Consider the following 25,969-nt stretch of genomic DNA (forward strand, 5'->3'; position numbering starts at 1 on the left):
TTGAACCCGCCATTACAGACTTATGGCGAGCCAAAGGGATGCAACACTGCATAGCAAACTGTACATTTAAGAAGACTGGTTCCTTTTCACCTCATCCACCCCTCCCCCACAGATACATTAAATATTTGGTACAACATTATACAGTTGATCTGCTTGCTGAGAGAAAAGTTTCTTAGACGCTTACCACTAAGGTGAAAAGCAGAAACACATCAATGGCTTCTTATCTGAGACAACAGATGAGCACACATAAGTAATGCAGACCTAGATACATACTCAGGGAAGTTCTAGGATTCATGATCATGGGTGTCTGCATGCCCAATTGATGCAGCCATAAGATAACTGGGCTAGTCGAAGGCTCACCTTGAGATGTGTAGGCAATAAGGGCAAAACGCAAAGCGTCTGTGCCACACTCAGGGATACCATCGGGGTAGTCAGCTTTCTGTAAAACATACATTTAGTCCACATTATCACTTTCTTTCAACAGCTTCAAACTTTTGGCAGGACACCATGTATTCTTAACAAGAGGCTGAGGATCCAAGGCAGTTTTCGAAATAACTGCCAGCCTGGAGGTCCAGCCTCAGTTGTTATTGCATTGGGCCAGCAGTTTCATCAAATGTATGCAGGCCCTTTTGTCTTTTTTTAAGACTGGAATCTGTCCCTTATTTTTTTCCCTTTATTAAAGTTTGGGAATCATCAGTGATCGATCATGTTACGATAACTTAGTTTCACTTCCTGGTATTTTGGCGCTTTGTGCACAGGAGTATCAATACCAGTCTTTAACAAATAAAAATGTTTCTATGAGGTTGCAAACTGATTTTGTAGAAACTGCGTACAGTGTTGTCTATTTCGTTTTTATTGCAGTCCCTCCTGGATTCCGCAGTTGCAGAGAAAATCGCGGAATTTACATTTCCATGCAGAAAAGCGGAAGTCCACGGAAAATGGATTTTCACGCAGAATTTATCACTTTTCTGCCACGGAAATTGCTTATTTTAAAAATTGAGTGAAAACTGACTGACAGTTGAAATGAAAAGTAGAGTTAATGTCAAAAGAAGGATCGGTTACACATAAAACGAACTGACATATTTACTGTGACAACATTTTCAAAATCATGATTAAAGATACTTTATTAGTAAAGCATGTTTTAGGCATGTTCCAATTACTATTAGATGAACTTGAGACTGCAGTTACGTTCTCAATTATTGTTGTTTGCATGAAACCGCAAGTTGTTCATCTGCATCAAAGTTACGAATGAGAGGAGAGAAATAACTTTCAGCGATTGTTTAATTCTCAAACACAGCAAAAGGTGTGGGTGCTTTGTCATCAAACTTACTCAAGATGTGATGTGTGCTGTCGACATAACTTTTAATCTGTATTTGAGAATTTAACTTTGAAGGTCTGTGTAATGTTTTTGTTGTTTTTTCTAAATGTTTTTTGCAGAATATTGAGAAATAGGGTGCAGAATTTGCTTAAATTTACCGGCGGAATTCTTCAATATTTGCAGCGGAATCCAGAAGGGATTGTTATTGGTTTTACTTTAACAAAATTCAGGGCCAGTAGATTTCAAAACCTGCAGGTGGCAACAGGCCCTGATGGCCAACTAACAAATTAAAGTATTTCAAACACTGATCCAAAGACCAATTATTATTCAATACCTGAGATACAACAGGAAGGATGCCAGTCTGCCTCATCATTCTAATGAAGGTTTGTTATATCTCCATTCTTTAATGCTGAAACCAGCAATACTCTAGCTAGATGGTACTTGTCTGTATATAACCAAATCAATTTACCATAAAACCAGTGATTGATAAAATGAGCACAAAGGAATCAGCATGACTACTGCTGCATTAGTTGCCGTTTACAAGAAGCACATGCTGCTTTGGACCTTTTGTAACCCAGTCTAACCTAAACATACTTGTCTTCTGTGCTAACATAGTCTCAAACTTAACTTTAAAATTCAGGGTTAGAATCCATTTATCACTTGAAACGCTTTCTCAGGGTAAAACCTACCTGTCCTGCTATGGCCTTCTTGATTTCTTTTTCATCCAAATTTCCTTCCAGAAGACGCTCATTAAGACTCTGGATGTAAATATGTATTGTGTGAGTAAATTAAAACTTTAGTCTTTCAAAACAGTACACGTACCATATTGAAACTGACACTGTTTTCATCTAAATATTAAAAGTAATATATTTGCTGATCTGAATTTTCAGTCTTAATCATAGGCTGCTATATACTTTTAAACAGAGGGTTTGTATAACAGGATAGGTACTGGCCATGCGCTCAAACAAATTCTCTGACGTTAGGGTTGTGAGGTTTTTTGGAAGCTGGAAAACACCAGAGTAAGGGTTTTCCAGGTCAGGACTGAAAGAACAGCTAGAAATATGCAGTCTGGGGGATGCTTTATTACTTTAGGAGTGGTGGTGTAGCCTTGTGGTTAAAGTCTCCATTCGTAACACCAAAGACCTGTGTTCAATTCCCCACATGCGTACAATGTGTGAAGACCATTTTTGCTGTCCCCTGCCGTGATATTGCTGGAATATTGCAAATAGTGGCGTAAAACCATATCCACTCACTCTATTACTTCGTGGATTGCACTTAGGTTTGCCTAACTGAGGATGTGAACAGGCCCAGCACTCACCTCTAGGCTGATTCCTTGGATCACATCGATGGGGTCAACAACATTGCCCAGAGATTTGCTCATTTTCCTTCCATGGGCATCCCTCACCATTGCATGCAGGTAAACCTACAACAGCATAAACAAACATGAACCAAGGATCAACAGTCAGATTGTAAACATAGTTATTCATACAGCTGTACATCCTGTGAAGATCCAGGTTAGAACTGATCTTCAGCAACCCATGCTATTCATATGGGGTGACTAACAGGATAGGATGGTGTGTATCCCATCGTATCCCAAATGCGTAGATCAATGCTCATGCTGCTGATCACTAGATTGTCCGGTCCAGGCCGCCATATAGCTAGAATATTGCTATATCCCGGAATCAGTGCTCTGATAACCTCTGTGAGGTGTATAGCTGTGTGTTCTTGCTGTCTAACACGGCACTCTGCAACATTCCAGCTATATGGTGATTGAAAATAATGAGTCTAGACCAAACAATCCAGTGATCAACATCATGAGCCTCTTATGACAAACATGGGTTGTTGAAGGCCACTTTCAACACGGATCTAAATGAAATATGGCATGACACGCAGAAGATTGTTCTCTTCACCTCCTTAAAAGGCAGTTTCCCCATGAGGGTCTGTCCAAACATCACCATCCTTGCCACCCAGAAGAACAAAATGTCATGCCCAGTCTCCAGGAGTGTACCAGGGTAGAGAGCGTCCAGGTCCACAGTCTGCAACACAAGAAACATCCATGATATACAGACAATTCAGTAAGCCACTTGGATAAGGAGCTTTCCGAGAAACCTCATTCTGCTGCTGCATATGAAGACAGCAGAAGACAGACTGGAAGGAAATTACAATCTTAATTCACTAAGAGTGAACCCTTTCTTTGACTATCATATTTTATGACACTTTTAATCTTACAAACCATAATGTCCTTTATTAATGAGTGAGTGAGTTTAGTTTTATGCTGCTTGTAGCAATATTCCAGCCATATGACAGGAGACACCAGAAATGGGCTTCACACTTTGTACCCATGTGGGGAATTGATCCCTGGTCTTTGGCGAGGAAACACTATAACCACTAGGCTACCTGGTAGACATGACATTCCTCTGTCTACTGTCTACAGTCTACAATGAACATATATACAGAATATTCAGTCAGGAGATTGAGCACAAGACTGGGGCAGGGAAACCATGCAAGAGAATAATATCTCAGCATTACTACATTTCTTTTACATGTACTGGATATCTGCCTAGACAACTTTCTCAATAACTTGTGGGAATACTATATGTTAGAGCCTATTGTTAGAAACCAAGTCACAACCCACCTGGTCTGGCCAGCCAAATATGGAGAATGGGAAGAGGGCTGCTGAGAACCATGTGTCCAGCACATCCTCATCTGAAATACAACAGTGGCAATTTCCTTAGTCACAGTACCTCACAGCAGCCTGAGAACAACACAACCATGGCTGAAAGCTACAACCTTTAAGACCCACAGCTAGCAAGGTCTGAACTGCATTGTCAGAGACTAACCCCAATTTCGGTAACTTTTCAAAACAAACTTGTGAGCTTTAGTATGTGCTCTGACATAAAACATCTGTTTATTAGCAGGATGAAGAAGATGTGAGTGCTGTAAAGTTTTCTGGTTTACCAACCTTGTTTCAGGGAGATTTTTTCAACTGGAACATTGAACTTCTTGGCTGCATTCTGTCGAGCTTCCTCCTCTGTGCGTCCACACACCCAGTAGTCCCCATCACTGTCCTGTAGTAAAAACACATTCAGCTTAACAACTCACAACATACAGCTGAACAACACTACATACAGCTGAACAAGCTACATACAGCTGAACACTACATACAGCTGAACAACGCACTACATACAGCTGAACAATGCACTGCATACAGCTGAACAACACACTGCATACAGCTGAACAACACACTGCATACAGCTGAACAACACACTGCATACAGATGATTAATATACGAGACAGTATATTAATCCTGGTCAAGTGTCTCACAAGTTATGCCATTAAACATGGATGTACTGGCATGCCAGAAAATGAGTAACTTGGTGACCTACCTGGCCGGGCTTGACACTGGGGTCATCAACAGTGACGAAATAAGCGGGAATACGATGACCCCACCATAGCTGCCGTGATATACACCAGTCCCTGCACACAAACATCCATACATCAACATCATAAGACATATAACAGCTGGTCTTCACTAGTCCAGCATTAACTGAGACATGAGCAGCTTTTGGATAAAAGGGAGATTTAAACACTGGCATTCAACTTCATTTCATATGAACACACGTTATCTAAACTCATTACACATTCCTTTCCTGTTGGTTAAAGACACAAAAGATAAAAACATGGACAGCAGATTCCAGTGTAAATAAACTGCAAACTCACTTGACATTCTCCAGCCAGGAATTCCACGTTTTGACATGCATTTCTGGAATAATTTTCAGCTCTCCATCCCTCACAGCCTGGACGACATAAACAAATAATTAAAGACCCTCATCCTGGATGACTTATTATTTAAGCATGTTTACTGTTAGTATATGGAAATCACTGTACTCGGCTAAATAAACCTTGACCAGTCAAACTAGTAGTTGACATTATGAGTGAGTGAGTGAGTGAGTTTATTTTAACGCCGCACTCAGCAATATTTCAGATATAAGGCGGCGGACTGTAAATAATCGAGTCTGGACCAGATAATACAGTGACCAACAACATGAGCATCGATCTGCGCAATTGGGAACTGATGACGTGTCAACCAAATCAGCGAGCCTGACCAACCGATCCTGTTAGTCGCCTCTTACGACAAGCATAGTGGCCTTTTATGGCAAGCATGGGTTGCTGGAGGCCTATTCTACCCCGGGACCTACACGGGTTGTTGACATCATGAGCCTAGGTCAAAGATGTTCATGGATGGCACTCTACTACAGTATCCAAATGACAACAGGTGGGTGAAAGCATGAGCATGGGTGTAAGGTGTATGGGTATGACACAGTACCACTGCATCTTTGAACCAGTGGTTGATGGAATGAGCATTGGTCTAAGATATAGGGGTAAAATGACACTACCACGACATCCTTACAACAAACCAGTGGTTGATAGAGTGAGCATCGGTCTAAGGTGTATGGGTACAATGACAGACTACAACTGCAGCCTTCAGACAAATTAGTGGTTGAAGGAAAGAGCATGGGTCTAAGGTGTATGGGTATAATGACACACTACCACTGCATCTTTGAACCAGTGGTTAAAGGAATGAGCATTGGTCTATGGTGTTTTGTAAAAAGACACTACCACTGTATCCTTACAACAAACCAGTGGCTGATAGAGTGAGCATCGGTCTAAGGTGTATGGATACAATGACAGGCTATAAATGCAGTCTTATGACAAACCAGTGGTTGACTGAATGATCATGGGTCTAAGGTGTAGGAATCATGCAGGATCTGATCTTGTTGACTAAAACTGACCTTGATTGCTGCAGCATTCATGTCCTTCACGTCAATGTACCACTGTGGCTTCAACATGGGCTCAATCACATCCTTGGACCGACTGAAACAATGAAGGGGAATCTACACATGACTGACTGAAGATAATCATGCAGCTTAATTTTGAGGTCACTTATAACTCATTTTTCTGTGGCAAAGATATGTCAAACTCTGAATGCCAAATAAGACTACTATAGACATGTCTTCAGATCTCGGAACAAGGGAGCATTGTATTGGGAATAGAGATAAGACTGTTCAGGGTACAGATTTGTCAAACCTTGATGACGACTGCCAGATAAGACCATTGTACAGATGTCTTCAGACCTCCAGACATAGAAATACTGTATAGGGAGTAGAAAGAAGACGTCATTGAGACTGAGTGAGGAAACAACACCTACCTGCATGTAGGGACCACCATCGGGTTATCCTTGGTGTCCCTGTACAAGCCCTTTTCTTTGAGGGCCTGGAGAACAGCTTTCCTTGCGTCAAACCTCTTCATGCCCTGAAATTAAGTAATACACCCTGCTATAAAAGCATTGCATTCCAGTAAAAAATGAATGATTTGGTTATACCATGGTTGTTACTGTTTAGATCTGGGAGTTATTTAGGATTTTACGCTATGTGTCCTTGTCGAGCACATAGTGAAAAGACTAACATTATCTCAGTTCTTGTGTTTAAAGTTCAGAGGTATTTGAACACAGCAATCAATGCAATAACCCATAATGAAAGATCAAGGCGCCATCTTCGATATTGGTGCTGTTGTACATAGTCTTTAACACACAGACATAACATGATATGAACATGATAGAAGAAAATTAAATTTGATAAAAGAACATTATATGCAGTATCCATGACATCATAAGTGCTACTTCAATTATCTTGGATTCCATTAAAGTAAGTGTTGCTTTTGGTGATCCCTCTTCTCTCGGAGCATTAAGTGCTGCCTTAAGGTACCGTCTTCTATCATAGCATAAAGTATTGCTTAAAGTGATTTGTCTTCCCTCAGAGTATTTAGTGCTGCTTTAGTGGACGGTGTCTAAGGCATTTTTAGTGGTGCATAAAGTGATCCCTTCTTCTATTATGGTATTAAGTGTTGCCTTGAGTGATCCTGTCTTCAATTCAACATTATGTCTTACTTTAACAGATCATGTCTTCATTTAGTGCATTAAGTACTGCTTTAAGTGATCTTGTCTTCTATTATAGCATTAAATGTTGCTTAAGTGTTCCCATCTTCCATTATAGCATTAAGTGTTGCTTTAAGTGATTCTGTCTTCAACAAAGCATTCAGGGTTGCTCAAAGTGATCCCAACTTCTATTATAGCATTAAGTGTCACTTCAAGTGACCCTGTCTTCTATAACAGCATTAAGTGTTGGTTTAAGTTATCATGTCTTCTACTAGTGCACTAAGTGGTGTTATAAGTAAGGCGACACTTACAGTGAACTGTCCACAGTCTCCAGTTATATTGCCCTTCTCATCAATGATGGTTAGCTGCTCCAGGTTGTGACGCACTCCAACCTCGTAGTCATTGTGATCATGGGCAGGCGTGATCTTTACAGCACCTGTCAGTGAAGGATATGGTATGGGAAGTCAAGAAACACTATCATTTTGCAATTCCAATACTACTGAAGACATTAGAAACTTTGCCATTCACTCCTCAACCAACCTGTCAGTACATTGTAGGTCTGTTCTAAAATGATTTATAATGATTATGATTATGCTTCTCCTCGCCTTCAGTCATAAGACAAGCCACTAAAGATTTCTGAACAGTGAGTAGGGGTGGCCTACAGGCTAACTAAATACCTGAAAAAAATGTCCTAAGGCATTTTGCACATCATTTGTCACTGGTGACACGGATTACTGGCAAAAACAGCTTTCCGAGTATATTTTAAACGCAGCTCATCAATATAGATGTAACTTTGCATATTTGTGTGTAAATTATAGCTTCAATTAATCACAATAGTTTATGCAATGATATCATCAGTGACACAATTATTATGTCATTAATTGTTACTAATTCTTTCCACTGAGATTCTCTCTAACCTACCCTACAAAACAGAATATATTTATGAGTGATAGAGACTTAGATGGAACATCCCTTTCTAAAAACAAGGTGCGGCTGGAAAATGTTTTCAATGGCATACATCCACGCACTATTATGGAGATTTATTTCATGGTATGCAGTATATATGTAAGACACGGACTGACTCCTACCTGTTCCGAACTCTCTGTCTACAAAGTCGTCACAAACGATGGGTAGGCGCCGGTCTGAGAAGGGGTGAATGACGCTCTTGCCATGTAGGTGTTTGTAGCGGGGATCTTCAGGGTGAACAGCGATAGCTGTGTCACCCAGCATCGTCTCAATACGAGTTGTCGCAACCACAATCTCCTCATCTAAACAAACGCCTTCCATGTAGACATGGTTTGGGTAACATTTCAGAGAAAAACAAGTGGATCAACACTATGTGAAATAGTTTCCAAATTTCATTAGCCAGGCAAGTTATCCCTTAAAGTTACTAGCAAACAAAATAATTCACTAGCCCGAAATTTGAATGTAGGCACCAGTTTCATCATTAAAGGTCACATGTAATGTAAAACACAACGCTGCAGATTCTAGTACCTTTCGGTATGCACTTACTGAAACAAATCATAAAAAATGCCAATTCAACCTATAAAGTTGAAAAAAAAACGCGATGAAAAAAAGCCTGCGAAATCGGAGTTAAAATGTTTCACTAAATTCCCCCCAGCGCTGGGGGGAAAACTGGTTTCAACAGCTGTGCTCCGATTCGTCCATAACGCATGCGCAGTGAATAGGTTTTCAGAACTTGAAACAGTATGCATGCCCAGAGTCTGAGGTCATGAGCAGTAGTCTAATCTTGGTTGAGTACACAAACAAGTAAATAATCTACTCGTTACATAAAAAAAACTTGTTGACTGTGGCAAGCAGTCTCTGTCACAGAGAAAGCTGAGTGTCTGGTTTATTCACACCTATATGTCTGTCTGCCTGTCTGCTAAAGACAACATGCAATACACAGCTTCAATCAATTGACCATGTGCAATTTGAACTTAACACCTATCAGACTATACGACATAAAAAAAATAAGTTGATTTATGACTTGTGCACCCGAGTCCCGTGTCTGCCACATTATGTAATTAGGCACGTGTGATACACATGACATGTTTTTATGTCTGTGGGTTGCAAACAAACTACATTCATCTTATTCAGATGAGTGGATCTGACGGAAACTGGTGTAAACTCTTGTCAGTTTCAAGTCCTGCTTTGACGAATGACAGATTCCAGCCACGCAGTAGTTTACCATCTCTACTGACATGATTTTTGATTGGATCGAGCGCAAATTCAGAGAGCATGTATTTTCCAAACCAAACATCTCTATATATATTCTTCATGGATAATGACTTCTTTTCGTGTATATGATTTTGTTTGACAACAGTATATGAATCCATACTGAAACGACGCATCAGGTAAGAAGTTGTTATCCATAAAGAATCTTACTTTCTTGTGACTGGCTATACTTCTAAAATGCCCATCAAACAGATATCTTTCTGTACACACAATGAATCCTCAGCATATCAGCAAATGAAACAGCCAATCGGAAGCCGTCGTTACACTTGAGTGCATATCCACCCGCTATGAATGGGTTTGGTCTCCTGAGGGCTTCGTTTTGGGGGAAGCAAGCCCAAGTACAAATATTGCACTTTTGATTCGCGATTGTACGCTTATAATTTTGTTTATTTGTTTTTTTAGAAGCAGCAATGTATATTATATGTCATGAATAAGTGATAAATGTGTTTTAATTATGTTTGATTTTTTGGTTGCATGTGACCTTTAAGCTACTAATATTATGAACATTTTTATCAGGTCATAATCTTGCATGATTTAAAAGTGTATTACAACTTAACTAGTCAGACAAAGTGATATAATTTACGAAATGACAACAGGAAAATCACTAGGTAGTCAGGTTTGAACACCTGTACCAACCTCGGACTCAAACCAGGGCTTTGATATGACAAGTAAAATATTACCTAAGCTACCCCAAAGTACAAGTTTTGGAACAAAAAAATCCAAACCAATCTGCTTCAGCACATTAAAAACAGGCTTATGGACAATGAAGCAAAATGGAATCAATTATGTTTAACTCAGGCTACAACAACATTGTACATCTCACAGGTCATTAGAGTTTGCTAATATTCCAGAAATATCACAGCAGAGTACACAAGAAATTGACTTCAAACAATGTACCCTTGTGGGGAATCGAACCCAGGTCTTTGGTGTGACAAGCAAATGCTTAAACTACTGGGCTACCTCACTGCCTCACGGTACATTAGATATGTTAATACAGTATATGTACCTGATCCCTCGACCTTGTAAGCAAAAGAGATGAGAACACCAAACTCTACTTTATCCTTGTAGCCTGGTACAGCTAGCATGGTGCGTCCTGGGATCTCCTTCTTGTCTACCTGGGGTGCAACATAAACCATCACATACAGGAACAGGCATCACAACCTGATATTGGCAGTACAGTGGTACGATACACTGTAGCATTGTGGGATCACAAATACATTGCCAGTAATTAGATGAGTTAAGCATAGGTTAATAAATTGACATAGGTGTGTGTGAGTGTGTGCATGTGTGCGTGCGTGTGTGTATGTGTGTGGTCAAATATTAAATGTTTAAATGTTTGCTGTAAAATCTGCTACTCATAAAGCATTTCCAATATGACATTCCTGAACAAAATGTGGTTTCTCGGTCTATAAACGTTTCTCACAAAATAGGTCCCCACTGGGGATACAATGCACTTGGCCAAGAAACACATGACAAGCGCTGTACCACAAATTACCACAAATTGTAACATGGTTTCCGTTTTCCAACTCCATCAGGACATTTATGCCCTGAAAACACGTAACAAATTTATACAAACCTGTAGAGGTTATGAATTCTTTGAAGAATGTCCTCCTTGGGGTACATATATAGCATTAAAATGTCCATTTAAAAATGCATACGACAGTTGTAACAATATTGAATAAATATTTTACAAAACAAAAACTCGTTTTTGTCTTGTGAGACCACCCCTACAGGGCCCCCACCCGGGCCCCTTAACAGCCAAGAGCAGGTAACTCTCGCCGTGTACCTCATACCTCACTTTTCATGCTGAGATTGTCAGACAGAATGTGGGGAGGCGGGTGGCCGTACCCCAAGGAGGACATTCTTCAAAGAATTCATAACCTCTACAGGTTTGTATAATTCTTTTTCAGAAGAAGTCCTCCTTGGGGTACATATATAGCATAAGACAGACTCCCAACGAACGTGAGTCGGGAGCGGCATTCTGTCTGCTGATGTGTACCCTACACACACTCTCATACACTGCCGAAGCTGCGAGAGATAGAATACACTTACCCAATCACCAAGCCGCTGATGTCAATCAGGCGGGGGCGTGGCAACATAGGGCCGAAAGAGCCAATCGACAATAACCCAGCAAAGGTGATGGACATATGACCACACCTCATGCCATTCACTGTAAATATTCCCCCAAACCAGCGAAGTAGTGCCGGGAATAACAGTGCAAGGGTAAATATGAGCGTATGTCGACGCTAATAGTGAAAAAACCGTCTAGAGGTAGTTTCTCTTTGTGTTTTTGTTGTTTTTATATATATATATAAATACATATATATTTATATATATATATATAAAAACACCACCACCAGGGGATATCCGTCACCAATATAACAAGAAATGTTTCGTGAAAACCCACCACCAGGAACATTTCATGATAAACAAAGTCGAGATCTCAGACGCTCATTCAGCTAGGGGAATCACGACTCTGCCCACTGGTGAGAACTGTATGGCCAAACCGAGCACGTTCCCGTGAATGTTTGTCCAGTTGGTAGTGACGGATAAACGTGCTCGGTCGGCTCCAAATAGCCGCAGAGCAGATCTCCTCAATGGGCAGAGCCGCGGCATAAGCCTGTGACGTAGCCACTGCCCTAACAGAATGAGCCTTTAACCCATTAGGGATAGGTAACCCTTTATGAGTATATGCCATACAAATGGCAGAGACAAGCCACCTAGATATGGTTTGCTTGTTCGCCGGCAGACCAGCTCTTCCCCCGCCATAACAACAAAACAACTGGTTATCTTTTCGGATATCAGCAGTTCGTTTGATATAAGCCCTAAGGGTCTTACGGACATCTAAGACGTGAGCACGTCGAAGAGAGGTACCGGGCGAGGGAGGCTGCATGAGCTTAGGGAGCTCGATAGGCGCTGTAACATGAAAAGCGCCTGCGATCTTAGGACGGTAAGAATCCGGCAGTCTAATACTGACCCTGTCTTTGTGAAAGACGGTCAAAGCAGGATCCGCTGACATTGCATGAATGTCACCTACCCGCCTGCCAGACGTTACCGCCACAAGAAAGGCAGCCCTCCACGTTAACAGCTGGAGAGAAAGAGACGATAGCTCGTGAAAAAGAGGACCGGACAACCAGTCAAGAACGACTGACAAGTCCCACGGGGGACTAATCCGCCGGACAGTCGGACGGATCCTATCCACACCCGCTAAAAAACGCTGAACAAGAGGGTGCTGCCCCAAGAGAGCACCGTCAACAGGAATATGGAATGCCGAAATGGCCGTGGAATAGCCCCGGATAGTAGAGGCGGCTAGGCCTGACTCTAACCGGGACTGCAAAAATTCCAGTACTTCAACTAGAGTTGAAGAAAAGGGATCAAGAATCCCCCTGTTGACACACCAGCAACTGGTGCAGAAATTCCGCTCGCTTGGAGGCGATTCCTGACAGTGGCCAGGCCACCCACTGAATCCTGGGATTCGGGTGCGGCGCTCCGTTCTGGGATAGTAAGTCCGGTCGAAAGGGTAAAAGGACAGGAGGCAATGCCAGAAACCTCATCATTACCGGAAACCAGCTTTGAGACGACCAAAGAGGAGCAAGAAGCACTAACAGTCGAGCTGGTTGGGTGGCAAGCTGCGAGAGGACCCTGGGAATCAGCGGCAGAGGTGGGAACGCCCACAATACCCTGTCCGTCCAATCGAGCTGGAAAGCGTCCTGAGCGATGGCTCTCGGATCCGGTATCCGAGAACAAAACACCGGAATCTGGTTCGTCCCCCCAGAGGCAAACAGATCCACCTGGAACGATCCGAACAACCGGGAGATAATCCCGAATATCTCCCGATGCAACATCCACTCGTGAGGAGCTAGGACACGTCGAGAGAGCGCGTCTGCTCGAACATTGTCCACCCCGGGGAGATACACGGGACACACCCGAACATTGAACCGGTCGCACCACTGTAGAAAGTGCCACGCCTCCTCTAGGAGGGACGGAGAAACCGTACCGCCCTGTTTCAGGATATAGGTCATTGCCGTCTGGTTGTCCATCTCTAGACGTACCACACAGCCTCGAACCGTCTCCCGAAAGTGTTGGAACACTAGCCGGACAGCTCTCAATTCGAGCACATTGATGTGCAGGCGCGTTTCGTGCCGTAACCATAGGCCCGAAACTGAATGGGCGCCCAGCACGCCACCCCACCCTGTGAGGGAAGCGTCCGTCTGAATTGAAAGGGTTGGTGAGGGAGCGTCCAGGGGTAACCCCCTGGATAGATTCCCTACCACTGTCCACCACCGTAAATGAGGAAGGAGCCACTCCGGAGTGAGGAGAATCATCTCGTAACTCCTGCCGTGGGACCACATTCGCGCCAAGGCGTACTGAATGGGTCGCATCCTCAACCGCGCCCTCCAAACAACGTCCACCGTCGCTGCCATGTTGCCTAGCAACTGGAGCCAAACCCGAGCCGAAGCCGAGGGGGACTCGAGGAATTGCATAACAACTCTCTGAACTTTGGAGATCCGATCCGGCGACAGGGAGACTATGCCTCTCGCTGTGTCGAACCGTGCGCCTAAGAAGATCAGATCCTGTGTAGGAACTAGGTCTGACTTCTTGAGATTGATAATCCAGCCCAACCTGGTGAGAATACACATTATGGCGAATGTTGCGTCTCGACTCAAGTGAGCGGCAAGTGCTCGTATAAGTCAATCGTCCAGGTACGGGTGACAACACCTGCCCTGTGACCTGGCCACTTGCGCTGGGATTAACATAAGCTTGGTGAATACCCTCGGAGCCGTAGCGATGCCGAAGGGAAGCACCCGAAACTGATAGCATACCCCGTCGAAGGAGAACCGCAGGTACTTCCTGAACTCGGGATGCATCGGAACATGCAGGTACGCATCCTTGAGGTCGATGGACGTAAGCCAGTCGCCTCTTTCTACAGATGAGATCACTGACCGTAGTGTCTCCATCTTGAATGACGGTACCTGCAGCATAGTGTTCAGCCGTTTGAGATTGAGAATCGGTCTGAACCCTCCGTCCTTTTTGGTGACCAGGAAATAAGTGGAGTAAAATCCCTCTTGTTCCTGGCCCCCTGGAACCACCTCGATGGCCGCCTTGTCCAGTAAAGACTGAACCTCGGCGCGGAGAACCTCGGCTTTCTCCGGAACTACCGGCACAGGAGTGCGCCGAATTCCGGAAAAGGGAGGCGGGTCTCTCTTCCATAGTGGTAAGTGGCCGTCCCTGAGTGTGGATAGGACCCAGGGGTTGGAGGTTACCTTTTCCCAATCCGACAGGAAGTGGGAAAGGCGGCCACCCACAGGAAGGTTTGGCAGAAGGCAATGAATGCCCGACGTCGGCAGTGCTCCGACTGCTTGATTCGGGATCACTTGCAAGGGCTCCGGAGGATGACTTACTGGGAAGCCGGGGCCGACTTCCCTTTCCTCGGAAAAGGATGCTGGGGCGCCGCAGCCTTGCCCTTGCCCCTACCCTTACCCTTCCGCGCCTGCAAGGGCTGTGCCCACTTAGCAGAGTCCTTGGCCGGAGCCGAAGGATAAGCGGAGGAAAGCACCGGGGGACGCGCACGAGAAGTGTGAGGCTGTTCTAACAAGGGTTTAGACTCCTTGAATGTAGACACAGCCTCCGCGGCCTCCCGGACTACTGATGCCGCTCCCGGGAAGAGAGTAGATCCCATCCGGAATGGCAGTGAAAGTAGCGCTTGTTGAGTGGCCGGCGAATACCGTGCCACGGACAGCCACAGTCTACGGAGGCCCATAACTGCAGACATCATCTGACACGCCGAGGACCTGATCGAGTCCCGCGCCAGATGTGACTGCACCTCCGTAAGCTGTTGAGCGAGCGTAGGGGAAACACACTCCTCCTCAACACCGCCGCCGTCAACAAGCCGACGCTGCAATACCGAAGTATATGCGGCGTGTATTGTGACCTTAAGGCATTGAGCTGCATTTCGGTACTGCTCCTCAAACGACCTATAAGCCGATTTGAGGGCAGTAACGTTAGAGGTGAACGGAGGCAGGCGGCGTCCTTGCTTAGCCGAAGCTAAGGAGCTGCCAGAGGAACCCCCCAGGGCGACCGATGCATAGATACAGTCGTCGACCACTGGAGGGTTATACAAGTCAAGATCACCCATCAGGTAACGTCGGTCTAGCTCCGGCAAATCGAAGCGTGACCGCGCTCCCGTTAAAAGAGGGTTAATCACTTCTGACAAAATAGAAGGGAGGATGCGCAACCGAGAATCCACCACCTTGGCTGGGGCAAAAGCCTCACCCGGCAGTCGGAATTCCTCGGGGTCAGGTGTCGCCGAAGCAACCACGACCTGCGGCAGGACAGAAGCAATACGCTCCCGTACCTGCCTCAGCGAGGCGCCGAGCGAAAACGAAAACTCACTCGGCCCACCCCGGTCCTCCCCCTCCTCCATTATCTCCTCGGCGCGATCCCCCATGAGTGACACCTCAGATCTGTCATCTAAGGATAGCTCCGGGGGATCGGTCGAGGGAACATCCGAAAGAGAGAGAGGCCCGAGCAGAGCCGAGCGGCCCGAGGCCATAGACCCGACGCCCGAGACTGAGTCTGGGTGGCGGATCGCCGGCAACGCTCCCAACATAGGCATGGTCCCATGACCAACACTGGCAACCTCGGAGTGGCTGGCAACCGACTCTAAAGTCGGTTCCTGCGCACCCCTAATGGAAGTCCCCACACCGGCGCCAGAGGCGTGGCTGGGGAGTCCCATGGAAGCCGAAGCCGGATACACACCCGACTCCGGACGAACGCCGATCTCCTGACGGAGACCGGACATCGCATCCGAAATCAGGGTATGCACCGACGCCATTTGCTGCTGTAACAAAGACGAAAGTAAATCAAATGTTAACGGTTGCGAGGGTTCAGTGGGAGGTGCTGCGGAGGTAGAAGCCACCGCTGGAGGTGGAACCGAAGTACCCTTCGCTGGTTTTGCCGTATCCCCCCCCGAGACTGACGCCGAAGACGCCTTCTTAATATCTTTTTTAGCTTTTTTTGAAGGCGGCTCCTGAGCCCAAATATCCCCCCCCGCCTGGATCAAAGATCTATAAAAGATCAAGTCTGCATGACGGGATTTTTGAGCCCTGGGGGAAAAGTCCTGACATACGGCGCATCCTTGCTCGTCGTGAGCTTCCTCCGCCAAGCAACGCAGGCACAGAATATGCTTATCCCTCGGGGGGAGTTTTGCGTTACAAGTAGCACACACCTTGAACTGGAAAAAACCGAACCGTGCTATGATTAATAGCAAGGCCCGTTAATCCAACAAACACATGAGTATTTAACAGAAACAATAATACGCACTGGCGATATTTAACCGTTAAATAATAAGAAAGCTATTTATGAAAACATACAATAGCATATAAGGATTTCTTTACCATGGAAAAGAAAGGTAAAAAACCATACAAATATCCGGTTTGTATTTAAAACCACCTAAAAGAATAGGCAGAAGAAATAACCACCAGGTACGTGCCGCCCGCCATCTTGTCAGCCACATGACTGAAGACCACGGTAGCCACGGAAAGTTACAACATTTCATGAATGAAAAAGAGTGAAATATGCATTCCTAATACCGCCCGTGCGTTAAAAAGGAACCATACATACGGTTTTCGTAGCTTTCTCACTCATTTCTCTTCAATTCGTAGGTTCTCTAAGTATGAGAGCTTGCTGATGGACGACTGTCCTCAAAGACGACAGCATGAAAAGTGAGGTATGAGGTACACGGCGAGAGTTACCTGCTCTTGGCTGTTAAGGGGCCCGGGTGGGGGCCCTGTAGGGGTGGTCTCACAAGACAAAAACGAGTTTTTGTTTTGTAAAATATTTATTCAATATTGTTACAACTGTCGTAGGCATTTTTAAATGGACATTTTAATGCTATATATGTACCCCAAGGAGGACTTCTTCTGAAAAAGAATCTTTCTCCCTACCTATAACATTTCTTTAAAGAAAAACTGTCCCCATCATCTCAGATAGAGTTCAAACCAATATCTATCTCTCACTAGGTGTCAGGAATAATTAGCTGCAGACAGTTTACACTTACCTCAATATCCGAGATGGCCGAGTTGAGTGTACAAGACCAGTTGACAAGTCGAACGCTGCGGTAGATGAGTTTCTGGTCATGTAGACGAACAAAAGCCTCTTGAACAGCCCTGTACATTGTCTGTAACGGATATAACTCAATGGGGTTCACTTCGACCAATAGAGGGAGTGAGAGTCAATTTAATGCAGTGTTGCATTATTTCATTCAAACTTAAATTTATACTGTAATCTAAACACTTAATTTCCTTTGGAATATCATTTGGTAGCTTCCCGGAGGGCTAATAGTTAGTATTATTGAAAGACATGCATTATCTATTTTAAGAGAAGTGTAATAAGATACTGTGCCTTTAAAATCCCAACAATGATAAATTACAGACATACCAACCTTTACAAACATTAAAATACTGAAACAAATGATTATGCCCCACAAAGTTTGATTGCAGGTACATTCAGAAAACTGGGAGTAACTGACAGTTAAGGGGCATAGGTTTTGCTGTTTAAATATTGCCAAAACCATGCGTAGGGAATGAAATATGGCAAATGCAAATTGTGAGATTGTGTGGTCATAAAATAATGCTTTGACAACCAGGAAAGTAGCACTTGGAGGGTTTAAGAAAAAAATACCCCCATAATGACTTCCTCTGAAAAAGAATAATTGGTTGGAAACTATATATCTCTCACTGGAATAGGTGTTAGGACTTACTGGTTCCATGGTGAAACAAGCTCGGTCCCAGTCGTATGATCCACCCAGTCTCCTCAGCTGGTTATAGATCTGGTCCCCTTTCCTGGAAATAGTCAAGGTAGTCTTTGAAGCCACAGTGCCATTGAGAAACCTCAAGTTACAGGAGTTACAGTCACCTTGGAATTGTGATCGTTCTGTCAATTACCTTTGCTGTGCAATTGACTGTACAAATCAATCATAGCGCCATGGTGATTGTACAATGCAAACCTAGTGCCATGGTGATTGTACAAAGCAATCCTAGTGCCAAGGTGATTGTACAAAGCAATCTTAGCACCATGGTGATTGTACAAAGCAATCCTAGTGCCATGGTGATTGTACAAAGCAATCATAGCACCATGGTGATTGTACAAAGCAATCTTAGCACCATGGTGATTGTACAAAGTAATCCTAGTACCATGGTGATTGTACAAAGCAATCCTAGTACCATGGTGATTGTACAAAGCAATCCTAGTGCCAAGGTGATTGTACAAAGCAATCCTAGTGCCAAGGTGATTGTACAAAGCAATCCTAGAGCCAATGTAATCACACAAAGTGATCTTAGCGCTATGGAGATTGTTCAAAGTGATCTTAGCACCAAGGTGATTGTACAAAGCAATCCTAGTACCAAGGTGATTGTACAAAGCCACTTCAGCACCAAGGTTATTGTACTATGCGATTTTATCACCAAGGGAACTGAACACAGCAATCCTATAACCTAGTGCCAATAGGCACTAAGATTGCTTTGTAGAATCACCTTGGCACTAGGATTGCTTTGTTATTTGTCACTGTGCACACAGATGATTTTCTGGCACTGTGTGTCGATGATCTTGTGTCACTGTGCCCCCTGATGACTGTGTGCCACGGTAACCCCTGATGACACTATACAGTGACAATTGCATGTAACTGTTGTCATTGAACAATGACAAATTTGCGCCATTCTACCTGGGTACTTGTGTTGGTCTATTTTCAGAAAACCCTTTACCAAGTTGTCCTGACATCAAATTGGATGTCATGTACTCCATCAGTCACAGGTTCATCTGATCCATTTATTGCAAATATAATTTCAAAATTCCTGAAAACTTACTCATTTTTCCACTTCCATACTTCATCAACAAAGCTTTCCCTGCCGAGATCATGCCGTGTCAGTTGCCTCTCTTTCATCAGCTTCTTCTCAACAACCACCTGCGTGGCAATACCGGCATGGTCACAACCAGGGTTCCATAGACACATCTTACCATTCATCCGATGCCTGTAACAAAACACGACACACTTACTTCTTGTAGACAAAGTGAGTGAGTTTAGTTTTATGCTGCACTCAGCAATATTCCAGCTACATGATGGTGTTCTGTAAATAATCAAGTCTCGACCAGACAATCCAGTGATCAACAGCACGAGCATTGACCTGTGTAATTGGGAGCCAGTGACATGTGTCAACCAAGTTAGTAAGCCTGACCACTTGATTACATCAGTCGCCTCTTACGACAAGCATGGGTTATTGAAGGCCAATATTCTAAACCCGGACCTTCACGATCAAACAAGCATATTTTCTCATACTTGGAATATTAGCGAATATGTTTTCTTCAGTTTGGAGGCAAAGTAATATTATGTGTACTTATCAGCACCTCAGTAAATGTGAACTACAACAAAAGTCTGATTAAGCCAGATGAACAAACACACCATCTTGTGAGGCAGTCCTCCACGGCATTAGTGAGAGCATGTCCAAGATGAAGTTTTCCTGTTACATTGGGAGGCGGGATGACAATAATAAACTTGTCTTCATATGGTGTGGTACTGATGTCTCGACCCTGTAACAAGAACATTAATATGACAATAATCAAGAAAAGGACTAACATTACTCCATTACTCATACATGGAAGACAGCTGTACTCAGCGGACTCATTTCATTGTAGGCTTCCAAGAAGAGTGAATGGACAGCCACTGTTCTGGCGAACGACAGCATGAAAAGGGAGGTGCAAGGTAGACGGCCACAGTTACCTGCTCTTGGCTGTAGGGGGCCCTGGGGGCCTTGTAAGGGTGGTTTCATAGGACAAAATCAAGTTTTTTGTTTTGTAAATATTTTATTATCAAAATAGTTACAATTGTCATTAGGATTTTTAATGGACACAAAAATGCTTATATGTACCCCAAGGAGGACTTCTTCTGACAAAGACATAATTATTTTCAGATTGTTGCCACATAGCTAGAATATCGCTGAGCATTATGGAAAAAAAAATCCAATCAATCTTGTATACACGCACACCAACTTACCCCATACTCTGGTTTGAAGAACCCGCTCTGCTGCCACCAGTCATACCAAGCTGCCTCTACATACTCGGGGCTGTAGGAGTCAGGCATGGGACACTTTGTGTCTGGAAACAAACAGGTTAGGTTAGTCGGCACTGAAATCATGCAATCTACTGCTCCACTACTGCTAGTTAACACTGCTTCATCATTAAGATCGATCTATGACAATCTGCTCTAAATCATGATCACTAACAGAAAGTTCAAAAAGAAGATTTTGTTTCTTGTAAATAATTCAGCAAGTATGACCACCTGATGCCAACTCTTGTGAGTTACGAGTGAGTGAGTGAGCCTTGTTATTATAGCATTGGCTAGTCATACTGCCTAAGACCCAGTTTGATTTGACATATGGTCAAATTCCCAACTGGCCTGCCTTGCTAATCATTGCACTACCATTGTATGCAGTTTATTAAAACTTAAACATAACCATGGATGATTGCCCTTACGATCACCACTCATAACACCTATAAATTCTCTATAGTTATTTTTGCAAGTTGACTGAAACTGGAGTTTGATCCTCAACTAAAAGATCTAGTCACAAATGGGTGATGTGTTGTCCTCACAAAACAGGGGTGTGGTTGAAGCAAGCCCTCTAATTAGCCAATGCTAGTAAATCTGTACATTCTTCATAAATTCATGGGAAATTTTACTTTCACAAACTGCTTGACTTTAAAATAGGAGAATTTCTTTTCAAGCCAACTCCTTAACAAGCATCAACCAACTAGAGGGCCTGTGTAACAGAAATCTAGGTAATGAAATAATAAGATGATGACCCAATGCTTCAACTACTTAACTAGCTCACTTCTCTCTGGTTACATCTTATACACAAGGCCCTACATAACGTTACCTTCATTTGTAAAACAAGTCTACCATGCCTATGAAATACATGAAGGGGAATGGGGATTGGACAATCAAAAACATTAGACATGATCAATTTGGATTGAAAATGCATCTGATTTTCTGACTTGTTCAGTGTGCACTACCTAACTACTTCATCTTGACCACCATCATGGCTAATAATAATATCATAGTTAATAACAAACTTGATGAAAACGCTAATAAAACATTCATTAAAATAATCAAGTCTGGCCGTTCGGATAAAGTGATTGATACTATGAGCAACAATCGAAATATGACGTCAAGCTATCAGCCAGTCTACAGACGCTGTTCACTCAATCAGTTAAGTCTTTCAACATGCATATTTTGCAGGGCTTCATGAAGGTTATCGTCAATAAGCCCATTAAGAACATGGTCAACAAATATGGCCATCCATGTACCGGGACAAATACTATTGCTACAGAATCTGACAGGCTACTACTGTAGCCATTGAATTTGGCACACCACTACTGTGGCTACTGAATCTAGTCTGCCACTACTGTGGCTACTGAATCTAGTCTGACACTACTGTGGCTATTGAATCTGGTCTGCCACTACTGTGGCTACTGAATCTAGTCTGCCACTACTGTGGCTACTGAATCTAGTCTGCCACTACTAGGGCTACTGAATCTAGTCTGCCACTACTAGGGCTACTGAATCTGGTCTGCCACTACTGTGGCTACTGAATCTAGTCTGCCACTACTAGGGCTACTGAATCTAGCCTGCCACTACTAGGGCTACTGAATCTAGTCTGCCACTACTGTGGCTACTGAATCTAGTCTGCCACTACTGTGGCTACTGAATCTGGTCTGCCACTACTGTGGCTACTGAATCTGGTCTGCCACTACTAGGGCTACTGAATCTGGTCTGCCACTACTGTGGCTACTGAATCTAGTCTGCCACTACTGTGGCTACTGAATCTGGTCTGCCACTACTGTGGCTACTGAATCTGGTCTGCCACTACTGTGGCTACTGAATCTGGTCTGCCACTACTGTGGCTACTGAATCTAGTCTGCCACTACTGTGGCTACTGAATCTGGTCTGCCACTACTAGGGCTACTGAATCTAGTCTGCCACTACTGTGGCTACTGAATCTGGCCTGCCACTACTGTGGCTACTGAATCTGGCCTGCCACCACTAGGGCTACTGAATCTGGCCTGCCACTACTAGGGCTACTGAATCTGGTCTGCCACTACCAGGATTACTGAATCTAGCTGGCCACTACTGGGGGCTACTGTATCTCCAAGACCACTACTATGGCAACTGAATCTTAGTTCCAAGATCTTCTGTAGCCATGGATGCTGACATCCTTAGGTATTCAAAACAAGTATGTTCACATTGATCATCACAAACCTTTCTTGCATCCTTTTTCTGTTTTGATGTCATAAGTGATCACTGATCTCTCCTTCTTTTTCTTATCTTTCTTCTGAAACAAAAAGATTAATTGATATTAAAATTGATGTAAATTCTTAGGATGGGTGGATGATGCAGTAAAGCCTAGTTTTAATTACAGGTATTTTATTCTTGTATTCATGACCTTACGGATTACTTGATGTGTTGGTTTGGTGCTTGAATACAAAATATTCCAGGCCATTCAATTCTATAACTTTACAGAAAGATAATTAGGGTTGTTGTAGGCCTGATAAGAAAATGAAAAAGTTACTTCTGTTAGTAAAAGATTAAAATTTTGTCTAATAGTGTTCACTGTGTTACCCATGATCAAAACTGCACAATGGTACAAGTATTGTAGTTTAAGAAAACAGCTACAAACTATTAAGTGTGTACTACATATGTGGGCCTGGCCGGATCGGGTGGACATCTTGGTTTATGAGTGTGATACTAAACTGACTGTAATATAAACCACTCTTTTTTCCCACATTCTTTATTTTAGGGTCTGCAGAGTAGCAAACCAAGTAACATAAAATTCATAACATCCACCATGATTTACTGAATCCACTTGTTGTGCTCAATTACGGTTCTTTGAACAGTTGACAATAGTGAGATTAGTTTTACGTCACACTCAGCATGGGGGCAGTCTTTAGTGAATGAATATGGTTTTACGCCACTTTAAGCAACGTTCCAGTAATATCATGGCTGGAGACACCAGAAATGGGTTTCATACATTGTATCCATGTGGGGAATCAAACCTGTGTCTTTGGTTTGATGTGTGAACACTGACCTGAGGCAGTCAGCCAATAATTGAGTCTGGACCAGATAATCCTGTGATCATTAGCATGAGTATAGATCTACACAAATGGGATACAATGACATGTGCCAATCAAGTCAGCAAGTTTGATCACGCAATGCCATTAGTCATCTTCCAACAGTCATGGGTTTGCGAAGATCAATTCTAACCCGGATCTTCATGGGTCTAGTTGAGAAGAAAACATGGAAGCTCATACCCCTTCTCCATCTTGCTTCTTTGCATCTAAAGCTGCTTGCTTTTCCTGTTTAGCCTTTAGTTTGGCTAATTTCTCTTGCTTTTTAGCTTCCTTCAATAATTCCTTCTCACTCTTTTGCTTTGGAGCACCTGAAAATAAATTACGATTTAATAAATATCGCAAGGTTTGAGTAATTTGACAACCATAGCTTGATTCACTTCATCCAGACCTTTATCTGTTTGCATGTAACTTTTATCTGTGAGTGACTTTGGTTAACTGCTTTATGCCCCTCCTAGCAATATTCAAGCAATTTCACAACTGGCATGTACATGAAATTGGCTTCTAATATTGTGCGCATGTGGGAAATCAAACCTGCATCTTTGGCATGATGAGCCTACGCCTGTAGGCCAAATAAGAAAAATGTTGTGGTTCCAATTACAGTTCTTTAAACTTTAGGGTAATGGATGGGTGGATGGATGGATGGATGGATGGATGGTAGGTGGGTAGGTAGGTAGGTAGGTAGGTAGGTAGGTAGGTAGGTAGGTAGGTAGGTAGGTAGGTAGGTAGGTAGGTAGGTAGGTAGGTAGGTAGGTAGGTATAATTATATTTTTTGACAGTTTCTTAGAAAGAAAGTGCAAATTAATAACATGTTTATCAGAGGGTAATGGTATCAGAATGGTTATTTTATCCATATCACTAAAAAATAGAGCAGGCACCAGAATCCAAGGGTAATCAGAACCACATCTTTTAAGCCTTACCACTAGACTACTACACTGTCATTAGTAGTAGTTGAAAGATGCATCAAACCATCAACAGGATTCTAAATTAGTTTAGAAATTGTGTTGAATCTTGTGTTAGTGAATACAGATGTTGCATTTTAACACAAGTGACTGCTCAATTCACTTCAAAATGTATCAACTGATTGATACGTTTATCATTTTATTACAAGAAATCCTGCTACAAGTCATACATCTGCAAAGACTTTTCACTAAAACAAACCAACAGAATTATCACATTAAATTTGATCTCTGAATTCAACAGAAAATGAACATCAGGTGAGGGAGATATTTGCAACAGGCTGTTGACATTTGTGTTACTGATAATTATTCTGAACTCTGATATAAGTATCAGCTTGCTCATGATTTACTAAGTATACTCACTTTAAAACTAGGATAAGACAATAGAAGAAAATCTTATTGCAGTGGCTGTAGTACATCTACCGATACATCAATATTCTCCAAACAAAAATTCTAATGCACAGACTATGGCACTGGCAGTATAAAAACGTTTCAGGATAGGTATTGTCATGATCAAGTATCATGTGTTAATGACTAATTCTGTGTATGAAACAAATGTGACAGTGATTGCATTACAATTAATATCAACCATCATTGTGCTGAAGCTGAATATGCATAGTATTGCATAAATACTTGGGATATCCAAAGCTAAGACTTCTGCTCGTACTCCTAGACCCTAGCAAAAACCTAAATTACAAACTTACATGCATGCCTCACCCTACGTATACAATCATTAAACTAGGCATAAGTCAGTGAACCTATTTAAGTGTTGAAATATTACTGCAAGGAAGGACTCTCTTTTACTGTGTAAAGACAGGGGGTGGGGGCACAACTCCTTCCTATCCGAACTTCGATACAACAAAGAAATGACTAAATGACTAAAGGGGAAACACTCAAAGAGCCACTTTTCCATTCCAGACATTGCTTCGATACATCAAACTTCCACACAAAGGTGTTTGACTTTAATGACATACATCTGCAAAACGTCTTATGCACATGCGCTTTGCAATGGTCCTGAACTCTTCACCTGACAGTAACAATCAACCAACAGAAAATCGACCCGATCACTAAGTTTTCTAAGTTGCATTGATTCGGAGCGTCTGCTGCAACGTGAACAGCCGGCTGAAAACCGACTGTGTCGATCCGACCCTACCTTCACCTCCAGCTCCATTATCCGCTTTCGCTTGGGCTGCCGTGTCCTCAGTCGACATCGTCGTTGACTTTAACTTACACAGATCAGAAGTTTAAGTACTTTTATAGTAGGCCAGTTTCACCGTGATGAAAGTGTTGCATGAGATTTTTACAACGAGGCTGACATGTGGCTTCCGGTACCGGTGTCAATAT

At 43.0% G+C, this 25,969-nt stretch overlaps 1 protein-coding gene across 1 annotated transcript in view; it reads right to left on the minus strand.

Annotated features, from left to right (window-relative positions):
• The window catches only part of LOC137273424 (valine--tRNA ligase-like), a 33,050-nt gene extending 7,081 nt beyond the window's left edge, over positions 1–25,969 (minus strand). The window contains exons 1-21 of the mRNA XM_067806110.1: positions 25,779–25,969; positions 23,850–23,977; positions 22,801–22,873; positions 20,539–20,639; positions 19,948–20,075; positions 19,355–19,519; positions 18,253–18,334; positions 17,551–17,670; positions 10,498–10,606; positions 8,342–8,521; positions 7,565–7,689; positions 6,528–6,631; positions 6,112–6,193; positions 5,039–5,115; positions 4,705–4,795; positions 4,281–4,386; positions 3,954–4,024; positions 3,229–3,354; positions 2,637–2,741; positions 2,008–2,076; positions 361–439 (exon numbers count right to left, since the gene is read on the minus strand). Of these exons, the coding sequence (XP_067662211.1) occupies positions 361–439; positions 2,008–2,076; positions 2,637–2,741; positions 3,229–3,354; positions 3,954–4,024; positions 4,281–4,386; positions 4,705–4,795; positions 5,039–5,115; positions 6,112–6,193; positions 6,528–6,631; positions 7,565–7,689; positions 8,342–8,521; positions 10,498–10,606; positions 17,551–17,670; positions 18,253–18,334; positions 19,355–19,519; positions 19,948–20,075; positions 20,539–20,639; positions 22,801–22,873; positions 23,850–23,977; positions 25,779–25,836 (2,179 nt within the window). The 5' untranslated portion in view covers positions 25,837–25,969. The remainder of the gene's footprint in view (positions 1–360; positions 440–2,007; positions 2,077–2,636; positions 2,742–3,228; positions 3,355–3,953; positions 4,025–4,280; positions 4,387–4,704; positions 4,796–5,038; positions 5,116–6,111; positions 6,194–6,527; positions 6,632–7,564; positions 7,690–8,341; positions 8,522–10,497; positions 10,607–17,550; positions 17,671–18,252; positions 18,335–19,354; positions 19,520–19,947; positions 20,076–20,538; positions 20,640–22,800; positions 22,874–23,849; positions 23,978–25,778) is intronic.

The sequence above is a fragment of the Haliotis asinina genome, chromosome 2 (genome assembly GCF_037392515.1).
Source record: "Haliotis asinina isolate JCU_RB_2024 chromosome 2, JCU_Hal_asi_v2, whole genome shotgun sequence".
NCBI classification, from domain to species: Eukaryota; Metazoa; Mollusca; class Gastropoda; order Lepetellida; family Haliotidae; genus Haliotis; species Haliotis asinina.